Source organism: Natrix helvetica, assembly GCF_964273705.1.
Source record: "Natrix helvetica genome assembly, chromosome: 3".
NCBI classification, from domain to species: Eukaryota; Metazoa; Chordata; class Lepidosauria; order Squamata; family Natricidae; genus Natrix; species Natrix helvetica.
In genome coordinates, this window is record NC_138549.1 from 144,019,151 (window position 1) to 144,041,512 (window position 22,362).

General features: G+C 37.2%; 2 protein-coding genes across 3 annotated transcripts in view; both read left to right on the forward strand.

Annotated features, from left to right (window-relative positions):
- The window catches only part of ITCH (itchy E3 ubiquitin protein ligase), a 55,263-nt gene extending 45,122 nt beyond the window's left edge, over positions 1 to 10,141 (forward strand). For both annotated transcript variants that reach the window (XM_081948352.1, XM_081948351.1), the window contains exons 18-24: positions 429 to 562; positions 1,348 to 1,488; positions 2,477 to 2,597; positions 3,555 to 3,659; positions 4,384 to 4,480; positions 6,955 to 7,027; positions 7,561 to 10,141. In XM_081948352.1, the coding sequence (XP_081804478.1) occupies positions 429 to 562; positions 1,348 to 1,488; positions 2,477 to 2,597; positions 3,555 to 3,659; positions 4,384 to 4,480; positions 6,955 to 7,027; positions 7,561 to 7,660 (771 nt within the window). In that variant the 3' untranslated portion in view covers positions 7,661 to 10,141. The remainder of the gene's footprint in view (positions 1 to 428; positions 563 to 1,347; positions 1,489 to 2,476; positions 2,598 to 3,554; positions 3,660 to 4,383; positions 4,481 to 6,954; positions 7,028 to 7,560) is intronic.
- Positions 10,142 to 13,119: 2,978 nt separating this feature from the next.
- DYNLRB1 (dynein light chain roadblock-type 1) lies at positions 13,120 to 21,743 on the forward strand. The gene is made up of 4 exons (XM_081947552.1): positions 13,120 to 13,244; positions 16,080 to 16,155; positions 18,079 to 18,246; positions 19,908 to 21,743. The coding sequence occupies exons 1-4, from the start codon at positions 13,242 to 13,244 to the stop codon at positions 19,949 to 19,951; spliced, it is 291 nt and encodes a 96-aa protein (XP_081803678.1). The 5' UTR covers positions 13,120 to 13,241; the 3' UTR covers positions 19,952 to 21,743.
- The last annotated feature ends 619 nt before the right edge of the window (positions 21,744 to 22,362 follow it).

Genomic DNA, 22,362 nt, shown 5'->3' on the forward strand with positions numbered 1-22,362 from the left:
TCAGCATTGTTCACTGGGTTAGACAACCATGGCTGATTATAGAACAGATCACAAATTACCTATGCACAAGTTCCAAATCAAGTTACAGTAGAAAAACAAAGTCAACCAGTTTTCACAATATGACCTTGTGCTTTTAGCCTACATTTTCAAGGAAAACACTGAATGTTTTTGACATCTTTAAAATCATTGATTGGAAAACAGAGGAATTATTCAATGAGATAGTTGTTAAGGTGAACATGAAAAAAATTGCCAACCAGAGAGGAAAAAACAAAAGAAAGAAAATTGAGACTATAATTGTAGCATATATCCCATTGTGAGGATTCCTTTCATTAAAATTTCTTTCAAAGTGATAAGAGTAACATAGGCTTCAAATCAGATATGCAAAGTGCAACTAATGTGAGATAAGTAATACCTTCTATCCTTTTCAGGCATTGTTCCATGGAAAATTTATAGACACAGGTTTCTCTCTACCTTTCTACAAACGTATCCTTAACAAACCAGTTGGATTAAAAGACTTGGAATCTGTAGATCCCGAGTTCTATAATTCCCTCATCTGGGTTAAGTGAGTTTCTTATTTCTACTTTTTGAATATTAACTTTTATGCAAGTAAATGTTTATATATTTGACCAAATTAGTAAATATTTAACTCTTAATGAAAACTTGTTCTGCTATTCACATTTAAATATATATTTTAATAGAGATATTTAATTTGTTTGTTTATTTATTCAACCCATCCACCCATCTAATGTGTGTCTCTGGGTGGCTCACTAGCTACATACCCCCATAGGATTCCTGATAATATAACCATGTCTTTGGGATCCTCCAAAAGGCCAATAATATTTTGTGAAGTTCAAATATTTAGACAGATTGATACTTCTAATTTTGATAGCCTGTAGATTTTACATCAGGAGATAAGTTGTGATAAACAGGATACGCCACTGTGCTAAATAAACCTCGACATTCTTTCAAGGGGGGTTCTATGCCAACATCAAAATGTAATAATGTATCACTGATTTTCATTGGCATGTTGTTCCATATTTTGTAAGATTTAGAGGTTAGATGCATTGACCTTCCATTGGGCTCAACACAACTAGCATGTATTTTAAAAAAATTAACCTCATCAAAATGCTGATTACATTTACATAATGGCTTTGTGCCACTCTCATGCGACTGGTAATCTTCAGAGAATAATGTAAAAAGGAAACATGACTCACAGCTTCAGAGAAAGAGTGCTGATTTTAAAAGCTATGAATTATAGTCCTAAGCATGGTATTGTTTATTGTCAAAATATCCATAGTAAAAAAATATTTTAGTAATTAATCGCACCACGTGGTATTGATTTTGTAGGGAAAACAATATTGAAGAATGTGGCCTAGAAATGTATTATTCAGTTGATAAAGAAATTCTAGGTGAAATAAAGAGCCATGACTTGAAACCCAATGGTAGCAACGTCCTTGTTACCGAAGAAAACAAAGAAGAATATATTAAGTAAGTTCAAAATTATTTTTAAATATTTAACCATATTTTTTATTGTATTCAAGCTGCTAGTCTCTGATTACGTCTCTTTTTATTCATGCATACAACTTGGGCAGAGTAGAACTAGGGCTTTTTTCATCAGTGGGGAACTTCTGTCTTTAAACTACAACTTCCATTAATCATTACCATTGGTTATGCTATCTGGGATTGTAGAACTATCGTTGGTAACTTCTAGAGCACCACAAGTTTCCCACTCTTGTTTCAGAGCCCTGATCAGCTAATATGTGAGAGAAAATGAGCCAAGCTCCCCGCATTTTTGGATTACATTTCAGTATGTGTGAACATCCAAGTGTGAGTGTAATGCAGTTTGCCCATTTGTGCCTTAATCTTTTCCATAATCCCAGAAAAAGTCCCTTGTCCAAATTGCAGTTCACTAGAACTGTATAATTGAATATAACAGACTATTTGACCTTGTTGAAGCGCACAAGGCTGGAAGTTAATCACGTCCTTTTGCCATGGTGGTAACACTTCAGCTATATCAGGGCTGTCAAAGTCAAGGCCCAGGGGCCAGATCTGACCCACATGGTGCTTAGATTTGGCCTGCAGGGTAGCCCTGGAAACAGTGAAGGACCAGCTGTTCTTTGCTGGCAAAGGGTTGCAGGAGGCCATTGCAGCCGAAAATGGAGCTCAGCAGCCTGTTTTTGCTAGCAGGTTGCTCGGGCCACCACAGGCAACCCCGACACAAGTGATGTCAAGCTTACCATGGCCACGCCCCCCCAAGGTCAAACACAACCCTGATGTGGCCCTCAATGAAATTGAGTTTGACACCCTGAGCTACATGTTTTGCAAGATTCTATATTCCTTTGTTCTTGTGTGCTATCTTTTCAAACAGTGAGTGGCTTCAAATTCGTATAATTGTTCATCATTTAATTAATATTAGAATTCATCTGAATCAAGGTTCATTGGCTGTTGTTATATGAGTGTATATTTTCTTTTCAAGACTGGTAGCAGAATGGAGGCTTTCCCGGGGTGTAGAAGAGCAGACACAAGCTTTCTTTGAAGGATTCAATGAGATTCTATCACAGCAGTACTTACAGTACTTCGATGCCAAAGAGCTGGAGGTAAACCTTTAAACCTGCAATTTAGACAAAACTTAGGTTCACAGGGACTGATAACTTGAGGGACAGTTTATGTATTTATTAAATTCATATGCCACCCATCTCACTATCCAACATGATTCTGGACAGCTACTGTTGCTACTATGAAAAGCTACTGTACTTTAATCTCTGGGCTACCAAATGTTAGCAAAAGTTTTAGTTTGCTATGTTACTACTCGAATGGGGAGAGTATAGGTCCACTATTGCAATTAGTAACGTGTCAATTTTAACCAGGCAAGCTGCAGATTAATTTTAGGAGACTTCCACACTGCCATCCCTTTTTACTCTCCCATCTGTCAAAAGCAGTTTGAAGCTAATTCAGCATCCTTGAAAAGGACACAATGGTATCTCCCCTGTTTACCAGCTATACTGTGTAAAAAAGGTTTCTTCTGATTTCTTCCTCACATTCATGGTTTTATTTCATTTTGTCTGGTACTTTCTTAAATAAACAGAGTGGCTGAAAAGCCATTAAAGTAGAAGTTCTTTTTTTTTTTGCATGTTTGCATTTTAAGTACTGTAATAGCAAATTGCTTATACCTTTAGTAGCTGAAAGTTAGAGGGAGAAGGAAAAGACTGAGTTAACCTGAGACAAGGCAATGCAGAAATTGTCGTCATTGAGAAATCTACCTTGCCTCTAAGCTATCCAGAGCTTCCCCATTTTAAGTGAGGATTAATATTAAAAGTCACTTGGAATGAACTGTAGCAGTGCTGGAAATAAATTGTATGAGATTTGATCCATAAACAACACAAACTCTTTGTTTTGCAGCCTTTGTTAACTTGCGAATAGAGTTGTATTCAGTACTTCACCATGGCTTAAGTGATGTTTTTCCCCTTGCATTGCAAATCATGGCAAATAAATACTGTACATTAATCAAGCCTTCATTTGTGTTGTGCTTCTCTGATCTCTTCCCCCTTCCCCAGGTGCTTTTATGTGGAATGCAAGAGATTGACCTGACTGATTGGCAAAGACATACAATCTACCGGCATTATACCAGGACAAGCAAACATATAGTGTGGTTTTGGCAGGTTTGTAATGCTTGAGTAACATCTATCTATCATCTCTACCCTGCTTTAAATTTAAGGTTATATTTGTTGTCTGAACATCAGGCAATGTATTTATTCAGGCAAATATTTCAATAAATTTTCCTAGGGTCTAATAATTTTGTTGTTTCATTTCCTAGTATTCCATTACAAACAAGCTAAAATGCTAAGATGAAAATTGATTGTGTACATTTTATTCCTTTTTGAATATGCATCAGTTGTTAATAGTTGACAGATGGATCATTTTCATATACACTAAAAATATAGTGTTTTCTTTTTTTAATAAAATTGGATTTTTATACATTTTTGTATCAATCTTGATTCCTGACAATTACATAGATAAGTCCTTGCAGTACTTTTGAGACGTGTTTCACCATTGCTGCCTTCTTAACGCTAAGTGAGAATGACTGGCCCAAAGTCACCCAGCTGGCTTTATTCCTAGGGCAGAACTAGAACTCATGGACTCTTAGTTTTTAGCCCCATGCCTTTAAATGGTACTCCTAACTGGGTCTCAAATTTTAGACCATAATGAAATTATAGAAATGTTTAATATTTCCATGTAAACATTTCAGCTTGTAAAAACCTGCAAATGTATTAAAAATAATTCTTGATTTAAGAATTGTTTTGATATATTCAGCTATGGCTGTGAACACTTCATGAATTGGCAGGAGATATTGCAAATTGTTTTAAATGATCTATTTTATTTCAGTTTGTAAAGGAAATAGATAATGAGAAGAGAATGAGATTACTACAATTTGTTACTGGAACATGCCGATTGCCAGTTGGAGGATTTTCTGACCTCATGGGTAAGCAAAATTATGTGAGCTGGATTAGCATGGTTTGATATTGTTTGGGCATAAGGTCAAATCATTGGGCATTCATATATGAATTTGGAAACATGAACATCTGTTTATCAGCTTTTTCCTTTTCACAGATAATTGATCAATTAATTATCTTTGACAGGATACAAGTTTCCAAATATAACCATTTTTAAAGTAGGATACATTGCACATGGTTAATGGATAGTAGAGGTGTGGAGTGAAAAAAAAAGTTTTGCTTTAATTCAAATATTGCATACTTGAAATTCTGTTTCATATTGGCCACAACAAGAACAAAATAAAATGCAGAATGATTTGTGGATATTCTGACTATATAAAACAGTGGGATTCAGCCTTGGAACAATCTTTGCAGCTATCCATATGACCATTAAATTGGAGCAATAAGTTTTCTGTATTTATTGGCCACTTTAGACAGTAGCTAACATCCCGTCTTGTCACTAGGAGCTCCTCTCCACAGTCCTTCTGGGTTGAGCTGTAGATGAGACTGGACAGCTGCCTGCCACAACAAAAATTGCTTGTATTATCAACCATGCTATTTTTATACACACATTTAGCACTTTCGGAAGAATACTAGATCTGTGTTGAGAAATAGCCTGGCTGATTACAAGGCTGGTGCATTTCAGTGTCTGCAGTCTGTCAGTTGGGCAAATGATCAATCCACATTAAGGAAGCTACCACATTAATTCATAACATATGAAGTTAAGCTTCCACACACAACTCTTTACAAAACCACCAATCTGGCTCAGACAGAAATTGGATAGTCCATTCGCAAGAAGCAACCTCCAGATAAAATAGAACACAGAGTATCTTTTAGCATGTAGATAAGCCACATTATGGATTCTGTCTAGGGCAAAACATTTAAAATGTATGTCATTCTATGCAAGAAATGGGGTTGTGGAAAGAATATTGTGCACATCTTCAAAGGGTAAGTTTCACAATATCCTTGAACAATTACTTTAATGGGGAAAGTATTTTTATCTTACTTGAGCTTCTTAAGGATTGATTCTAACAATGGTTATTTTTATGCCGTGATAATTCTGGCAGCTTAACATAGATAATTTCTGCCTTTTCCGCTTCTGTTATTGCAAAAGAAAGATAGCGATTTCTCTAGAACACAATGCTGAGTATTGTAGGAGAAATAGGAATAGGGAAAAGTAGATACACTGTTTTATTCTGTATCTTTGTGTCATTTCACTCTCTGTTGGCAGTAGAATAACTGAATAAAATCCCATTTCTTCAGCATTTTGAAGAAACATACTTCCTTCAAGTAAATACCTCTGTACTATTGAAGGTGTGGTCATTTATGGTGCAGAATGAATCACTTCCAAAATGTTAGAAGATTGTAGTGATCTATTGTGGCTGTGCAGTGCTCCTAAAAATTCAGAAACATGAATGCAAACATTGCTCATTAAAGTATCCAGAACTGTTACGATATCCCAACCATTGCATATTTTTATGGCCCATATTATTTTGTAATTAAATGGACTTTTGTCATAACTAATGATAAACTCTGTTTCCTTATGCAATTCAAAATAATATTTCGTTAGCCAGCCTCATGATGTACTTTTTCACCTTAGTTAGACTTCGGAAGTAGGTATGTTCTACCTTTGTTCTTTACAAACAAACTTGTACAAAGTGTTTGTATGAGAGATCTGCTACTCTCATGCAGGCACTGTATGCGAAGTTACAGTTAAGCAAACTCCATATGTGAAGGAGGTGGCCTTGGTATGAAAAAAACCAAAAGGGACTTTAAGTAACTATTTCATAATCTAAAGACAGAGAGAAAACATGAGAAAAGAAACTTAGAATAACTCACTTTGACTAGGAGGGAGATAACCTTTAAAAACTCATGTTCATCTGGGATGGGGGGTGGGGGCTGATGTTGCAAAAATAAATGGCACTATCACTGTCTGTGATCCCCAATGTTTTTACTTCTTGAGGAAGCAAGACCTTGAACAGGCATTCACTTGGTGATCTGATAAAAATGGGCAAAAACCTTTTGGAGAAGCAGTCCCTAAATCCGAGTTTTGAGATGCACTTCGATGGTAGGCTTGACTACCAATAGTCTGGCTGTTGCATTCTTACCAGTTGCAGCTTCTGAGTCATCTTTAGATAATGTGTGTTGCAGTAGTTGAACTACATGTTGATGGATATGGGTCACCATCGCCAAGACTCCCTGGTTTTATGGAACTGGAAATGAATTTCAGGTGCTATGCAAGTCAACACAAATGGAAGAACTTTACATGGCATTGTTTTTAATACATTGTCTCTGATGGCACAGAAATTAATATGACTACTACTTAATAATGACACATATACAAAAGATCTTACTACTTCTTTACAAAATATATGTTCCTCAGCAGCTTCGATTTTCACTGTACTTACTTAATACAACTTAATTTCTCTCATATCTTAATTTTTTTAAAAAAATATATTTTTAGGGAGTAATGGACCCCAAAAATTTTGTATTGAAAAAGTTGGTAAAGAAAACTGGTTGCCTAGAAGCCATACATGGTAAGTAATTAGATGATTCAGGTTACTATGTCCATTCTGTAACAATTAGGGCTACTTTTATATTTTTGTAAATAAATAGCTAAGATGTTTTAAATCATACAGAAAGTTGCATGCCATTGTGGTGTTGGCCCACAAGGTAATTTTTTCCTCTAGAAATAGGTATGTCAAAGTTGTTAGATAATTACACTAAAACTGTTCCTATTTCCCTCTTGTCTACTCAGAAGCAGATCTGTTTTACACATATGTATATCATGCATATCATGTTATCATTCAAAGTAGAAATATTCAGTAGAAGGAGCTAATTATATAATATACAGGTAGTTCATATGTTACATAGTTAAGCTCAAGATATAGACTGAAGTGGATTAATGCATGATGTAGACATCTGAAAATGCATGTTATTCTCCAGAGTGTGTTGCTGTAGCTCAACATCAAGGCAGAGAAAATCATTTGTTGAGTTGGATGCTCTTATTTTTCTTCTGCATCATTTTGTTCAAATGTTCAGTGTTATTAAGCTTACTGCTTATTTTCAGTTTCAATCGCTTGGATTTGCCACCATACAAGAGTTATGAACAGCTAAAGGAAAAGTTATTGTTTGCAATTGAAGAAACAGAAGGATTTGGACAAGAGTAACTTTTTGTGGAATTTGGATCAGAAGAACATAAATTCATATAGGGTGTGAGTTCTTCACTGCCTCTGCTAGTTGCACTTCTTACTGTAAACAGGACTTGATCTTCATTTATTTAAACAAATGTTAGTATGTAAGTAAATGAATGTTGCTCTGTCATTTTATCCTTCTATTTTTAGATTTCTTCCAAATCCGTTACAGAAATCCAAAATGATAAACTATAAATGAAATCTTCCTTGACCAGAGGTTGTTATACTTCTGGAGCTATGTCTTGCATCATGTTCATTAACTGGAGTGCATTTTCTTTTCTCTTTCCTTTTCTCTTTTCTCTTCTTTTCCTATCCTTCTCTTTTCTTTTTCTAAAATAACTCCTTTCTCTTCCTGTTTTAGTAGCAAAGTATTGCTACTGGGAAGTCCACTTGTAGCTGTAGCATTGCAGCAGGCTTTATCTAACAGCACTTGCTTGCATTCAGACTTTGGGGGTGCTAAACGCATTTCCATGGCTTGCATATTGTGTTCTTTACCCACTGAGGCTTGACTGTTTCCACTCTCCCAAAACATATCCCAAAGCCATCTCTGTTCAAACAGAGTAGAGGGTTATGTAGACCTTAATGCATGCATCCACAGCATGGCGCACTTATTTATTTTTACCACTATGATCGCATTCCTCAGGTTATTCCTCCATCTGAAGGTGCCTCTTCAAATTTGCAGGAATTTTAACCCATTTTCAGCTAAGTGTGTACTTAGTTTTGATGATGGTACTTTAATAGTAAATTTGAAAGATAATTCTTTCAGATGGAAACAACTGGAGATTATTCCCAGTCCTCTTTGTAGCTTGAGTTTAAAACTATACAAATGGCCATTAACTGTCAATTCTAGTTCTCCTCTAGATGCGGGAACATTGCTTCCTATTTCCCAGTAGTGGTCTAATCATTGCAACAAAACTGCCTCATGAATACATCTGGACATGCAATCCTTTGTATGTGTATTTGTAACTAAATCTTATTGAACAGAGTAGAACTTACTTCTGAATAAACAGGCATAGAATTCTGTTGGTAAGAAGCCGAGGCACAAAAATTACATTCCTGCATACTTCCGAATACTGTTTTAAATAATTCATTAACTTTTTTTTAGAGGGTGGAAATTATGTGTTGTTATGATTTAGACTGTTGATCAGCTCTTATTAACAACTTAGGTAGCACTTGATTTAAATTTCAATTATTATATTTTTATAATGTCCATTACAGCTGATAATAGCAATTAAACTATACTCCCAAGTTTTTAACAAAAGCACTTAGTTCTGTTGCCCAGTTTTGCTACCTTGCATCTTTTCCTCCAAGTTGTTAAAATCCTGTGTTCTGCATGCTGCTCCGGAACTCAGTAGAAGAGATGGTGACATTTTCAGAAATCAGTAATGCATGTTGATGGTTACATACTTGTATTGTCCTACTGCGTGAAAAGAGCAGAATCCTTTGAGAACTAGCTAGAATAGTCAAAGATGAACCCAATTGGCCAGTAAGACAAGCATTACATATCTACCCATCCAGAGTCTAAGAATGAATTAATTCAGGGCTATTGAACGCTTATGGGCTTAACCATTTTTATAACTGACTTTTTTTTAGAATTCGCCTTTGAAACAGTATAAATAGCCCATTGTTCTTCCATTTTTATTTCTGAGAATTATGAAAACAATTTGATTTTCTTCCCCCTTCAGTATACATTCAAAGGAATATACCCAGATTTTTTTTCTTACACAAATGATATACTTCTTGGATGGAAAAGGTCATATATTGATTCTGGAGAGAGATCTGTCTGAATATCTGAAGTATATATTAAAAATCTAGATTTTGGAGGAGAAAAAGCCTTAGAATTCTTTGCTTATTTGTTTTAATAACATTTAATTACTAAACATTTACAATTCAGAAATAAAATTGAGGTAACAAGTATGGAATATAGTTGATGCTCTACACAATGTTACATTATTCATCTAGTGACCTAGAAATATTGTTAATGTATAAATATACAAAAGGCTTTCTGCCCTATATTTTTAAAATAAAGGATAGCTCTAATTAAAATAGCTGAGGCCCTAGTTCTATAGGGCATGGCTGTTTAATATTTTTATGGCTCAGATGATTAGTTCAGGAAAAAACAAATGCTTGTATATATTTTTGCAGTCTGGAAAAGTGTAGCTTATTCAAACTTTTAATTTAAATAGCTTTTTGTTTGTCTTTACTGCTGCATTACAGGGGAAGTGGGGGCTGGATATCCCAAGCACAAAAAAAGTATTTTAAACATTCAAACTGAGAATATTTAACAAACGGAGTCTTGGCCATGAAGTATTTGTTAAAACATTTATTGTAAGCATTGTGCTAGCAATATTTCTAAAATGAAAATAATGAATGAAAAGACACTTTTAAGGTCCCTTTGCATTGTAATGTCTAAATTTTGTTCTTATGCCTTGTTATGTTGCAGTAATAAAAATCATTTGAGCAGTTTGTATCTCTTCATTGTGGGAACCTGAAGGCTTGTGGAAGTCTGGTACCGTTGCTGGGTGGAATGGCAAGATTTTTTTCTGCAAAGAGTAGGATTTGTTCATCATAAACTAATTCAAAAGTATATGTGGACAGCAGTAAACAGTTCTTCCACATGAATATCTCACATAGCAATATCTCCAGAAACATTAGTTGTAAAAAATATTTTCTATTATATTTCTCTTATATATATTTCAGTCTGAATATTCTTTATGCCTTAGGTAAGGTCATGACAAGATACATGAAATGTATAGTTCCAATTTTTACTTGGTGAAATTTCATCAATTATGTTCATTGTGATGATAACCAGATCACATTAACACATTCTTCAACAGAATTCAAACTGAAGTTGAAGATTAAATTGAATCCATTTAGTATCTTCAGCTCTTACTGTGAGAAGAAACTGTTGCACATTTCTTTCCCAGAATCACAAGAGAGATCAAAAGCACTGGGTTGCAAAAAGCTCATTGTTAAATTGTTGTCAAAGTGTAGATTCAGATACTCAGTTAATTGTAACAATAAAAATGCTCAAGATGGAGAGAGAGAGAGATAAATAGAATAGGTGGCACAGTGCAGTACTGCAGGCTACTTCTGATGGGGAAAATATGCTGACTCAACCGTTTAGAGAGGGCTGTAAAGCACTATGAAGTTGTATATAAGGCAAGGGGTTGGACTAAAAGACCTCCAAGGTCCCTTCCAACTATGTTGGACTAAAAGACCTCCAAGGTCCCTTCCAACTATGTTCTTCTATTTAATGTACATAAGTCTAATTACCAGATAGCTAATAGCTACAGCTGTTGCTACCTGGCAACAATAGCAATTTGTGAGAGGGATTAAAGTGTCCTTATAGTTTGTTGGAGCTGTCAAAAAAGCTAATGCAGCCTTGGCTTGCATCAACAGTCAGTTTCAAGATCACAGGAAGTGATTGTACCATTTTTATACTGCACTGGTAAGGCCGTACTTTGAATACTGCATCCAATTCTGATCACTATGATACAAAAAAAGATACTGAGACCATACAAAGAGCAGAGAAGAGCAACAAACATAAGGGGCCTGGAGGCTAAACCATATGGTTTATGATAAATGATTAAGAGAACTAGGTATGCCTAGTCTTAACAAAGAGAAGGGCTAGGGCTGTCATAGAAAAGGAGCCGACCTGCGTACAGGGCAAGAAGTAATGAGTAGAAGATCATTAAGGAGAGATCCAAACTAGAACTATAGAGAAATTTCCTGACAGATTATCAACAGAACAAGACCTCTGGCAGTTGTAGGTATTCTTTCACTAGAGGATTTCAAGAAGACACTGGACAACCATTTGTTGGATAGTACAGATTCTCCTGCTTAAGCAGGTGGTTTGGACTAGAAGACCTTCAAAGTCCTTTCTAACCCTATTCTATGTTCTCTGTGTTACCTGCTCTAGTAGATTCTGCATTGAGATAGAACAGATCCTTCTAACTAATGCTATAGATTGGGAGTTCTGAACAGATAAAGAAGTACTTCTCAAAGTCTATAGCTGAACTAAGGAGCTATTGGATATGATGGCTACTAGCCTGTACATATTAAAATATTTTTAAACACTTAAAACAGAGATTACTAGCATCCACCATGATTACATATTGTGTATGTTAGTTGGTAAACAAAAACAGGAAGTGCTTTTATGCAGCTTTTTGAAGGCACTAGTTGGTCATTATAGGGATAGAATACTGGATTTCACAGAACAGTTTTTCATTCAATAAGGATTGGTGTCATAGTTTGAGGATTTGAACTTTAACTATAGAATAAAAGCTCATTGGGACTCTCAAGAGTGCAGAGAAGAGCAACAAAGATGATTAGGAAACGAGGCTAAAACATGAACGGTTGCAGGAACTGGGTATGTGCAGTTCAAAGAAAAGAATGACTAGGGGAGACATGATGGCAGTGTTCCAATATCTCAGGGGTCACCACAAAGAAGAGGGAGTCAAACTATTCTCCAAGGCACCTGAGGGTAGAACAAGAAGCAATGGATGGAAACTAATCAAGGAGAGAAGCAACTTAGAACTGAGGAGAAATTTCCTGACAGAACAATTAATCAGTGGAACGTCTTGCCTCCAGAGGTTGTGAATGCTCCAACACTGGAAGTTTTAAAGAAGTTGTTGGATAGCCATTTGTCTGAAATGGTATAGGGTTTCCTGCCTAGGCAGGGGGTTAGACTAGAAGACCTCCAAGGTCTTCCAACTCTGTTATTCTGTTCTATTTATAAAGCATCTGTCATGAAAACTGGAGCATTTGTCTCTGCTTGAATCCATAGAGGGCAACCTGGACACTTGCACAGAACAACCTCCAATAATGCATATCTTCTCATTTTTACCCAGTAGTTTTCAAATTGGCAACTTTTAAGAACGTGAACGTCAACTCTGCTGGCTGTGGAATTCTGGGTGTTGAAGTCCATACATCTTAAAAACTGGCACAATCCCTTAGGATGGGCTCCAGCTCGGGTCCGAAAGCTTGGAAGAATAAAAACCTCTGGTATCGGTGACCGACTCAGATGGGATCCCAGAATATACCTTTCCCTTGACTGACGGAGAGGCGTCCTCATTGTATTTTCTCAACGCAAGAAGCCATTCTGCCCCAAAGCCACTCAGCTTCACTCCCGAGACTTTGAACCTGGCTCTTCCTGATTCTGGTTTCAAAACCCCGTTGACACATCTCTTTCTACTGCATTTATGGTTTTGCTGTCTCCTCCTTTTATATCAGGCTTTGCCCTGTTTAACAACAAGCACGCCTAACTAACCTTCAATTCTATCTTTGCGGCGTGCGTTTCAAACGACGGCCCCTAACCCCTCCCTTTGTGAACCTTCCGATACAAGCGGGGGGGGGGGGAGGGCTAGGAAATTATTCTTGATCCCTACCCTTCAGAACCCGCCTCCCACCTGCCACGATTGGCTGAATTAGGTCTCACCCCTAAACTAGTCTGAGAATGGCGCGCAGGCGCGCAGGCTTTCAGGGGCTCGGCTGCGAAATCAGCTGGCGATCCTTGGCTTAAGAGAAAGCCCCGAGTTGCTTTCTCTCCTGCAACATGGTAAAGGAGGGCGGGGGGCGGTCGGTGCATCGGTGTAGATCGCCGCCTTTGCTTCGCCCTTTAAAATTCTGAATGGGGATGGAGTGACGGATTGGTGGTGGTTGGGTGAGACCCGGGCGGAGTCTTTCCGGAATGCAGTGGGATGACCAAAGGAAGGCTGAGGATCCCCCACCGCACCCCCGTGGGACGCAGATGTCAGCCTTTGCTTCTCGATTCTCGGACCAGAGTCTCATGGGATGAGGCGAAGCGTGTCCTGTCATTGCTTTGCACCGCATAAATCGCTTTCATGTCTTCTGAAATACGTCTTTTAGCTGGCCTTTTCACTTCTGCCTCGCTTACCCAATTAGTTTAAGTTAACTATTATTTTCTCAACCCTGGTTTCCGGTTTACGCTGTAAATTGGGTACTAGGGCTGGTTTTGCACAGCACCCGAGGAAATTGAGATGTGACTGGCTAGTAGTTCGTGATGCTTTGTGTCCCGAAAGAGCCCCTGTGTTGGACAAGTCCAGTTGTTGCGTCATTGTGTTGTGTGAACCTGGCCATTATACTGAGTCATAATATGGACTGTTCATTTAAACCTTACATGTGTTCTGTTAACTCAGCAACTTGTGTGTCTTGCTCAACAAACCAGCCCTTTGATCAGTTTTGTGATTTTTTTTTAGCAATGTTTCCACACTATAGGCCCATTGCTGAAAAGCAATCAGATCTATGTACAGTTCTCCAAGAATGATTGGTTTGTTACTTTGCCTTAAAACCAGTACAATAACTCTTGTTATCATATCAATATTGCTAATATTGAATTAAAAAATAAGGAACATTGACATAGTTGAGGATATCACAATGTTTTCAGAAGTAGCTCTCTTCAAATATTTCTTTCACAGAACCAAAACTCAAAAGATTTCAGTGACAATGAATTGTGATTAATATCTATAAAACAGTGTTTCCAAGGAAACAAATGCTCACACTATTACTAATCAGAAAGTGATCATGGCACTATTCTGGCTTCCATTATTTAATCATTTATTTTTGGAAAGAAAAAAAAGTTGTTCTAACAGATTCTAGTGGAAAACAGTATCAGCCAGGAAGTAAAATTCCCTGAATTAGGCAGAGTAATGGCACAATTAAAAAACAGTCTACTGTTTTTTTTTTCACATTCTACTTATCTAATGGCTTGATTGTCTGGTTGAAATGAAGTATTCTTTTTAGAAGAAAGATGTTTCCTGTAACATTTTTCCATGGTTTTCAGTTGCCCATATCTACATCTACATCCACATCCAATCCTTCTTTGAACATTTCTGAAGATGTATTTTTAAAAAAACTGTTCTTAGCATCCATCGCAAACCTCAGCTCACTCTTTTGCTTTCCATATACTTTTTAAAATTTTGAGCTACTTTTTCCTTATAGCCTTTCTTCTTTCTTTCCACTTCCTATGTATTTCAAATCATCCCCAAGTCTTTTTTTTTATAGTCACTTCTTCCTTTTTATTTCATTGGAATTGTGGGCAATCATGTTGTTATTTTCTTTTTTAAAAGAAATTCTTGTTTGCATGTTTACCTCTAACCTTTTGTGGAATTAGATTTATTATTTAATAAATCGAAGAACGGTTGCAGGAACTGGGTATGTTTAGCTTAAGAGAAAGAAGGACTAGGGGAGACATGATAGCATTGTTCCAATATCTCAGAGGTTGCCACAAAGAAGAGGGAGTCAAATTATTCTCCAAAGCACCTGAGGGTACAACAAGAAGCAATGGGTGGAAACTAATCAAGGTGAGAAGCAACTTAGAACTGAGGAGAAATTTCCTGACAGTTAGAACAATTAATCAGTGGAACATCTTGCCTCCAGAAGTTGTGAATGCCCCAACACTGGAAGTCTTTAAGAAGATGTTGGATAGCTATTTGTCTGAAACGGTATAGGGTTTCCTGCCTAGGCAGGGGGTTGGACTAGAAGACCTCCAAGGTCCCTTCCAACTCTACTATTGTATTGTATTGTATTTGCTCTGAATCTAAATTTGCTTTCTTGAAGTTCAGAGTATGTGTTTGATTATTTTAGCTTTAATTTCTGTAAAGAATTAAACATAAAGAATTAAAAGCATTACATTTTACTTCACGCAATGTTCTTGCTATTTCTATTTTGTCTCCAAGCTGGGTTCTTGGAGTTTGTTTTTCTATAGATGTTTCATTACCAGTCTAGCATCATCAGTGCTTGGAAACCTAGTCTCAGAGAACATCAAGAAATCCAACCAGTCAACCCTAAGTTTTGTATATATAGTCTCTATTACTGCCTTCTAAGTATAATTTCATCCGGCTAAAGGTTTTTAGGTTTCATCTTTCAGCATGTTATTGCCACTAAAGCCATGATGCTCCAGATGCTGACTTTGCAATTATGTGTTCTAATCAGCATTTAAATATTTACATTACATTTTCAAAGACGAATCCTGCAAATCTTTTATGAGATAGAAATTATCCCCATATAGAAGATTATGTGTGAAAAGACCCTTATATTATGACAGGGAAATTGAGCAAGCAAGATTTTACCACTATATATCCTATGTGGTGGGATGTTTTGAGTGCAATAACAAAAAAACCTACTAGAAAATTACAGGAAACAAATGTCTGGCATCCAAGGCTTATTTCTAAATGATAGGAGGAAAATTATGGGTTTAAGAAAAGTAGGCATTGATACGTCTGTTCCCAAAATAGCTGTGCTTTTGGCTTAGTATTTAAGAGTCTCTCTTGGAATCCTTTATGCTCCTTCCGATTCTAGATACCTTAGCACAGAGTGTGATCCAGAAACAAAATTGCATATTTCAAGCTGTTAATATTTTTCTCCCTCTCAGGCTGAGGTGGAGGAAACATTGAAGCGAATCCAGAGTCAAAAGGGAGTCCAAGGGATCATTATTGTGAATTCAGAAGGTACTGTGAAAGCTAAGTTGATGGGAATGGAATCTGCCCTTTCGTAGCACATAATCAGTCTTGTTTGGGATTAAGACTCAGACATGCATTATGAAACTCAGGCTGAAATTACATGGCTGTTAGGGAGGAAGTGAATCACACTGTATCAAAAGCCTTAACAATATTTTGAAATTGTGCTAACTCTGATTACTAGTGTGCATTAATTTAGTATCTTCTTTTAGAAATTGTAATAAACTTTCTGGTTTAAATTTATTTAAAAACATTTATTGACCTCTTTTGAAACAGAGCCTCCCCAGTACAGTTATAAAGTAGCATTTTAAAATCAGTGGAGTGTACAAATCCAAGCTATGAAAGTAGCACAATATAAAATAACTATCAAACACGTAAAATAAATGTTAATTCAAGAGCATATAAATCAAATAAATTATTTGATTAAGGTAGGCTGCCCAATAGATTTGCTTAATAAATATTTATTAAGCCAGAAATATATAGGAATCTGGAACATTCTAGCTCTTCAGGATCTTTTCAAAATAGCCAAGAAGCTATTCATGTGTATGCCCTTTGTAGAACTTTGTAAGGTGAATTCTTAATTCTAGAACCCTTCCTCTAAAGACTTCTATTTTATAAAATTCTATTAAGATTTTGCTGTCTTGGATTTATAGTGTGTGATATAATGACTGACAGCAAAACCGTAGATCCATTAAATAGCTCCCTAAATTCAATTCCAAGCAAAAAATAAAGAAAAATAAAGATAAGAGTTTGGGAATTCCCCTCCAAACTCAATAATTTGAGAAAAGAGTTAAACATTTTTCTCCCTCTGTGATAAGTCTGGATTGCAATGTATGGGTTGACTCTTGTTAGTATAATAAGGCAATTGTATTGATCCATCTTTACTAAAGAGATGGATACCAAATCTGAAATGAACAATCTACATATGTGCTTGCTATGTGCCCCTTCTTTTACAACAGCAACAAGCAAAGTAGATTCGAATTTTAAACATCTTAACTTAAAAGCTTATTTTAGAAATTCAAGGTATTATGTCTGATTTTTTTCCCAAACAGAACTTGTATAACATAGTGTAATTTTGGTCTGCCTTTAACTTTTTTAAAGGATAGATTGAGTTGAGGCTGAAAGAGAGAACATCTCCATACAAAAATTCAGTCTACATTGAGCCATGTTAGCCAATGTGTGCAAAAGGAATGTTGACTGCTAATTTTAGAACACTATCGTATTTGTAAAACAGGTGTGTATGTTTATCTGTTTATTTCCATTTTTATGGCTACTGATCTCAACCTCAGATTTCTGGGTGCTGAATGGAAGTAAAGAAAACAAATGGGCAACCAAAGTAAAAACCATCCCATTGGTTCTGTAAGAGTGATCTAAATCTTACTAACATATAAAGAGATTCTGGTTAAATAAATAGGACTAAAACAGCTTAGCATCCTTGGATGCTAAACTGCAAACATTGTTCTGGGAATTGGGTGGCCTGCAAATCTAATAAACAAAATTTAAAAACACATCTGGGTGGCCACCTTTGACTCTACTCTTCATGACACAGGAAGATTGAAGCAAATCATGCATCAATTAAAAGAGATCTTTCTAAACCTCAGATAGAAAGTTGCTGTTCCTTAGGCTGGAAGAGACTATAAAAATGTTGCCACAGTCAGACTGATAGTGTGGAAATGGAGGAAATGCCACACCAGTTGTTGCTTTCCACAAGAATGTTCATTCAGTGAAAATCACCCCACCATAAGGCTTAGGATACTTTGAGAGGTGCGAATTCCACATTGGAGAGCTAAAACTGTCATATGAAGTAACAGGATTTAATATCAAAACTGTTCAGTAACAAATGGAGATCTTAAGATTTTCTGATCAAGTAATGTCTTAAATAATTTATCCAAAGAATCCTTTTGCACTCTGCAGGTATCCCCATCAAAAGCACCATGGACAACTCCTCCACAGTACAGTATGCAGGCTTAATGCACAACTTAATAATGAAGGCAAGGGGCACTGTCAGAGACATAGATCCCCAGAACGATCTTACATTCCTGCGGATTCGCTCCAAGAAAAATGAGATCATGGTTGCACCAGGTAAAATTAAAAAGTGTGGGGAGATCTTTTGGAGCCTCTGGTAGAGTTGTCCCCAATGTAACAGCAATAGGCAATCTATGTCTATACCACAGCTTTTCTTTAAAAGATGTAGGTAAGAATGGGTTCTAAATTGGGGGTCCTCAACCCCCAGGTCTGTGGTCCATTCAGAACTGGTCCGCGGAAGGGAATGGGACAACTTGCTACAGCCAACTTGCTGCAGTCAAATCACCATGGCCAACATGTTGCAGCCAACTCATCATGGCCAACTAGTGATGTGGGGCAACTCGTCATGGCCAATTCACCAAGGGATGATTCACTGCGAGACAATGTAGCAATTCTATTTAATTATTTAAAATAAATAAAAAAAATATTTTCATTTTTGCCATTCGCATTTTATTCTGTTCCTCCTTTTGCATCATTTCTTTAATGATTCAAATCCACCAGTTCTTTGATATTAGTGTAACTCTTGTCCTGTGGTGAGACAGCCGTGGTGAGTTGTCCTGTGGCAAGTTGGTCGTTGCGAGTTAGCCATGGTGAATTGTCATAGACCTTCTGCAGAAGTGGTGGGTGAGCGGGCGCATGTGTGCAGCTCCACTTGCACGTGCAGCAGGCGAGGGCACGCACATGCACTTCCATTTACACGAGCAATGGGCCCGTGGGCCCACCGCTCGTGCAAATGGAGCTGCATGTGCGCTTGTACAGAACCATCCCCTCCCACTTCCTACCACCGGTCCTCAAATCCAGAAAGGCTGGGGGCTGCTGTTCTAAATGATATTTCCAGATATCAATCAAGCCTATTGCTTCCTTTTAAGAAACAATGTTGCAGTAGATAGCTTTTGGCCTGATCTGGTTTAACAACTCTAATGTTTGTAATATTTGAATGAATTTTCTATGTAGTTTATTGATTTCACATGTTTCTTTATGCTCAGCCTTTTCTTGTGCCTTTTCCTTTATTTCTTTGGGTTACTATATCGTATTCCCTTTCTGTATTTCATATAACTGCGCTTCCAAAAAGGAAATTGCATGAGGAACATGTAGGTATTTATAATCTGCTTTGTCCAGTATTGTTTTTTCCAACTAGCACAGGTAGTCCCCAACTTACAACCAGTTACTTAGATCCAGCAAAGTTTTGACGGATCTGCCTTGAATTCAAAGTTCCAATTGTTGCCTCTCCCCTTATGGTCCCATGACTGACCTTTGGGCATCTGTCATCCTGGCCACATTCACGGCTGCTTGCAGCATCCTGCAGTCTTGTGGCTGTGTTTTATGAAAGATTGGCTGAAAATGGGCACTTCTGGTTTTTAGCAAATCTGCACCCATTGTGAACCATTATTCGCTTAATGACCATGGCATTCACTTTACCAATGCCATGTTTGCTCAATGACCCTCACAAAACAGGTCATAAAATCAATTGTCACCACTTACGACCATGATAGGCAGGCTCCATTACAGCTGTAAGTCAAGGACTATGTGTACTATATTCGCAAAACCTCATGAAGAAGTCCTTTTCAGCATGTGCCACTAACCAAATTTCTTTGTAACTGATAATGCCAGGAAGGTGCATAATTTCTCTCTACAAAGCAGTTGAAATAGTGTAACATGACACAAGAGTTATGAGTTAATAGTAACAACCAAATCAAAATTGCTTTCTATTTTTGCAGATAAGGATTATTTCCTGATTGTCGTTCAGAATCCAACAGAATGAAAGCTTCCCCAACTGGCCTGCATTCCTTTTACTTATTTGTATATTTTTATTTAACACTGGTAATTATTGTCCATGGTAATGCCTGAGATTCCTTTCTTAATGTACTAAAGATTTAAGGAGTCTTGTTCAAATTACTCAAGGGTTACTCCTTGCAGAAGACAAAACATGAAACCAAAAAGAGGATCAAAGATGGATGTTTTCTTTAGAAAATACGTATATAACTGAATAACTTTGTTCAAAACACTTGTAATAACTAAACATTTTTGTCTTCCTTTTATTTTGCACTTGTTGCTTTTAAAGCAAATTAAAATAATCAAGCAAATCTTTGTGTGTTGATTTCAGTAAAGTTTTCTCATGGTTTTCAAAGCATTTTCTTCCTTGAAATTCATGCTATTGAAATATTTCTCTGAAAATCAGTTTATTTATAATACTTGGTGTACCCTTTCAATCAAACCCTTCCATTACTGGTGTCAGGAATATGGAAGACAATTTGTTAGTCATTTAGTCAACCTATTGTGAAGTAAATCCTTTCTGTAAAGATACATACATACACAAATGTAAGTGCCATGAAACCTATAGTAGTGTATTCCAGTAGGAAAGGTAACTCCAATTTGTTAGTATCTAGATTAGGGGAAGGCCAAAATCACTCTAAATCAAGGGTGTCAAATTCGATTGAATTGAGGGCCGTATCAGGGTTGTGTTTGACCTCACGGGGCTGGGGTGGGCATGGCCAGCTTGACATCACTTATGTTGGGGTGCCTGTGGTGGCCCGAGCACTTCACCAGCGATAATGGGGTCCTGAACTCCTTTTTTGGTTGCAACGGCCTCCAGAGGCACCATGGTCCAGTCCTTTGCTGTTTTCAGGGAGGGCCAGTGGGCCAGATCTAAGCACCTCGCAGGCCGGATCTGGCCCAAGGGCCTTGAGTTTGACATCCCTGCTCTAAATTATATATTTAGGAAATTTGGTTTACTACAGTAGATGTTTTAAACCTCCAAAGATGAATAGACCAGCTAAAAATAAATATGAGCTATATTTGACCTACTTGAACAGTCGTCGTCTTGGTTTATTTTCTATGTTCCCAGTCTGTGCTAGAGGGCAGCCAGATCACATATGTGGCATGACCTTCGGAGGAAGGTAATAGGGGAATATGTCCGCTACTAAAATTTGCACATCTTTTGACTGAGCACATGATCATAGCGAGCTAATTGATACAAAGTTCAAAGGAAGCTTTTTCCACAGTAGATCAGAGGTGGTATTCAGCAGGTTTTGACCAGTTCTGGAGAACCGGTAGCGGAAATTTTGAGTAGTTTGGAGAACCTGTAAATACCACCTCTGGCTGGCCCCACCCCCATCTATTCTCTGCCTCCCGAGTCCCAGCTGATCGGGAGGAAATGAGGATTTTGCAGTAACCTTCCACTGGAGTCGGGAGGGAATGGAGATTTTACAGTATCCTTCCCCTGCCACACCCACCAAGCCATGTCATGCCACGCCCACAGAACCAGTAGTAAAAAAATTCTAATCCCACCAGTGCAGAAGATGCATTTTTAATATAAAATAGCTTCAACTATATTTATATAACTCTCAATTAGGCATGAATGCTATGACTTACTGTTAAGTACTTTGAATATGTTAAGTACCTTGAATGCATGTAGTTTCCACCAAGATCCGCTGCTACCAGCGGGAACTCATTTAAATCTGATTGGCCGAAGACCTTATTAAAGGGCTGCTGCCGGATAGGACCTTCGCTGGATTGTAGATAGCAGTCACTGAATAAAGAGCTGTTGTTGCTAAGCATGAGTCTGCCTCCTCTGTTCACTCTATCTAATAACTACAATCCCAATCAAACCAATATTCAAGGGCAATTTAAGAATACACTTAAGAGTCTCATTTTCACTTGCGTTGGATTAACCCATGAGCTGATATTTTAATGCAAACTAAAATTCTAAAGGTACTTTACATTCTCCAAAATGTGTTTTAATGTGACAGAAAGCAGTATTATGAAATCCATAATTCAAGACCAGCCATATTTATAATATTTGAACTAAATAGAAATGGAAGGGAAATTACATTTAAAGTGCAACCTTGGCAATCTACAAAGTGCTACGGCTCTTAGCCCTAAAAAGCTTCCCAGATTTATCCTGCAATCAGTGATGTTGCTGTGCGATCGCTAGGTGGCTCCCTCCCCAAACAAGAGGCCTGCCAGCTTTCTAATTTCAGACAAACTACTCTAGTAAACTCAATCCTATAATTTTGCCAACAGTTACTAGCAGTACAGGAGAAACAGGGGAAGCCAAATCTCCTTCTAGCCAAACTTAACTCCTTGTGATTTCATGGACAAAAGCTCTTCAATGATTTGTCACTGACACCATTTCAAATATTTTTTTGAAATTTTCAGTGTAGTCTACAGTCT

Excerpts from the sequence above, each read along its gene's own strand:
- DYNLRB1 (XM_081947552.1), top strand. Across the intron at positions 16,156-18,078 it reads CATTATTGTGAATTCAGAAG|GTATCCCCATCAAAAGCACC; the intron begins GTACTGTGAAAG and ends TGCACTCTGCAG. Across the intron at positions 18,247-19,907 it reads TGAGATCATGGTTGCACCAG|ATAAGGATTATTTCCTGATT; the intron begins GTAAAATTAAAA and ends CTATTTTTGCAG.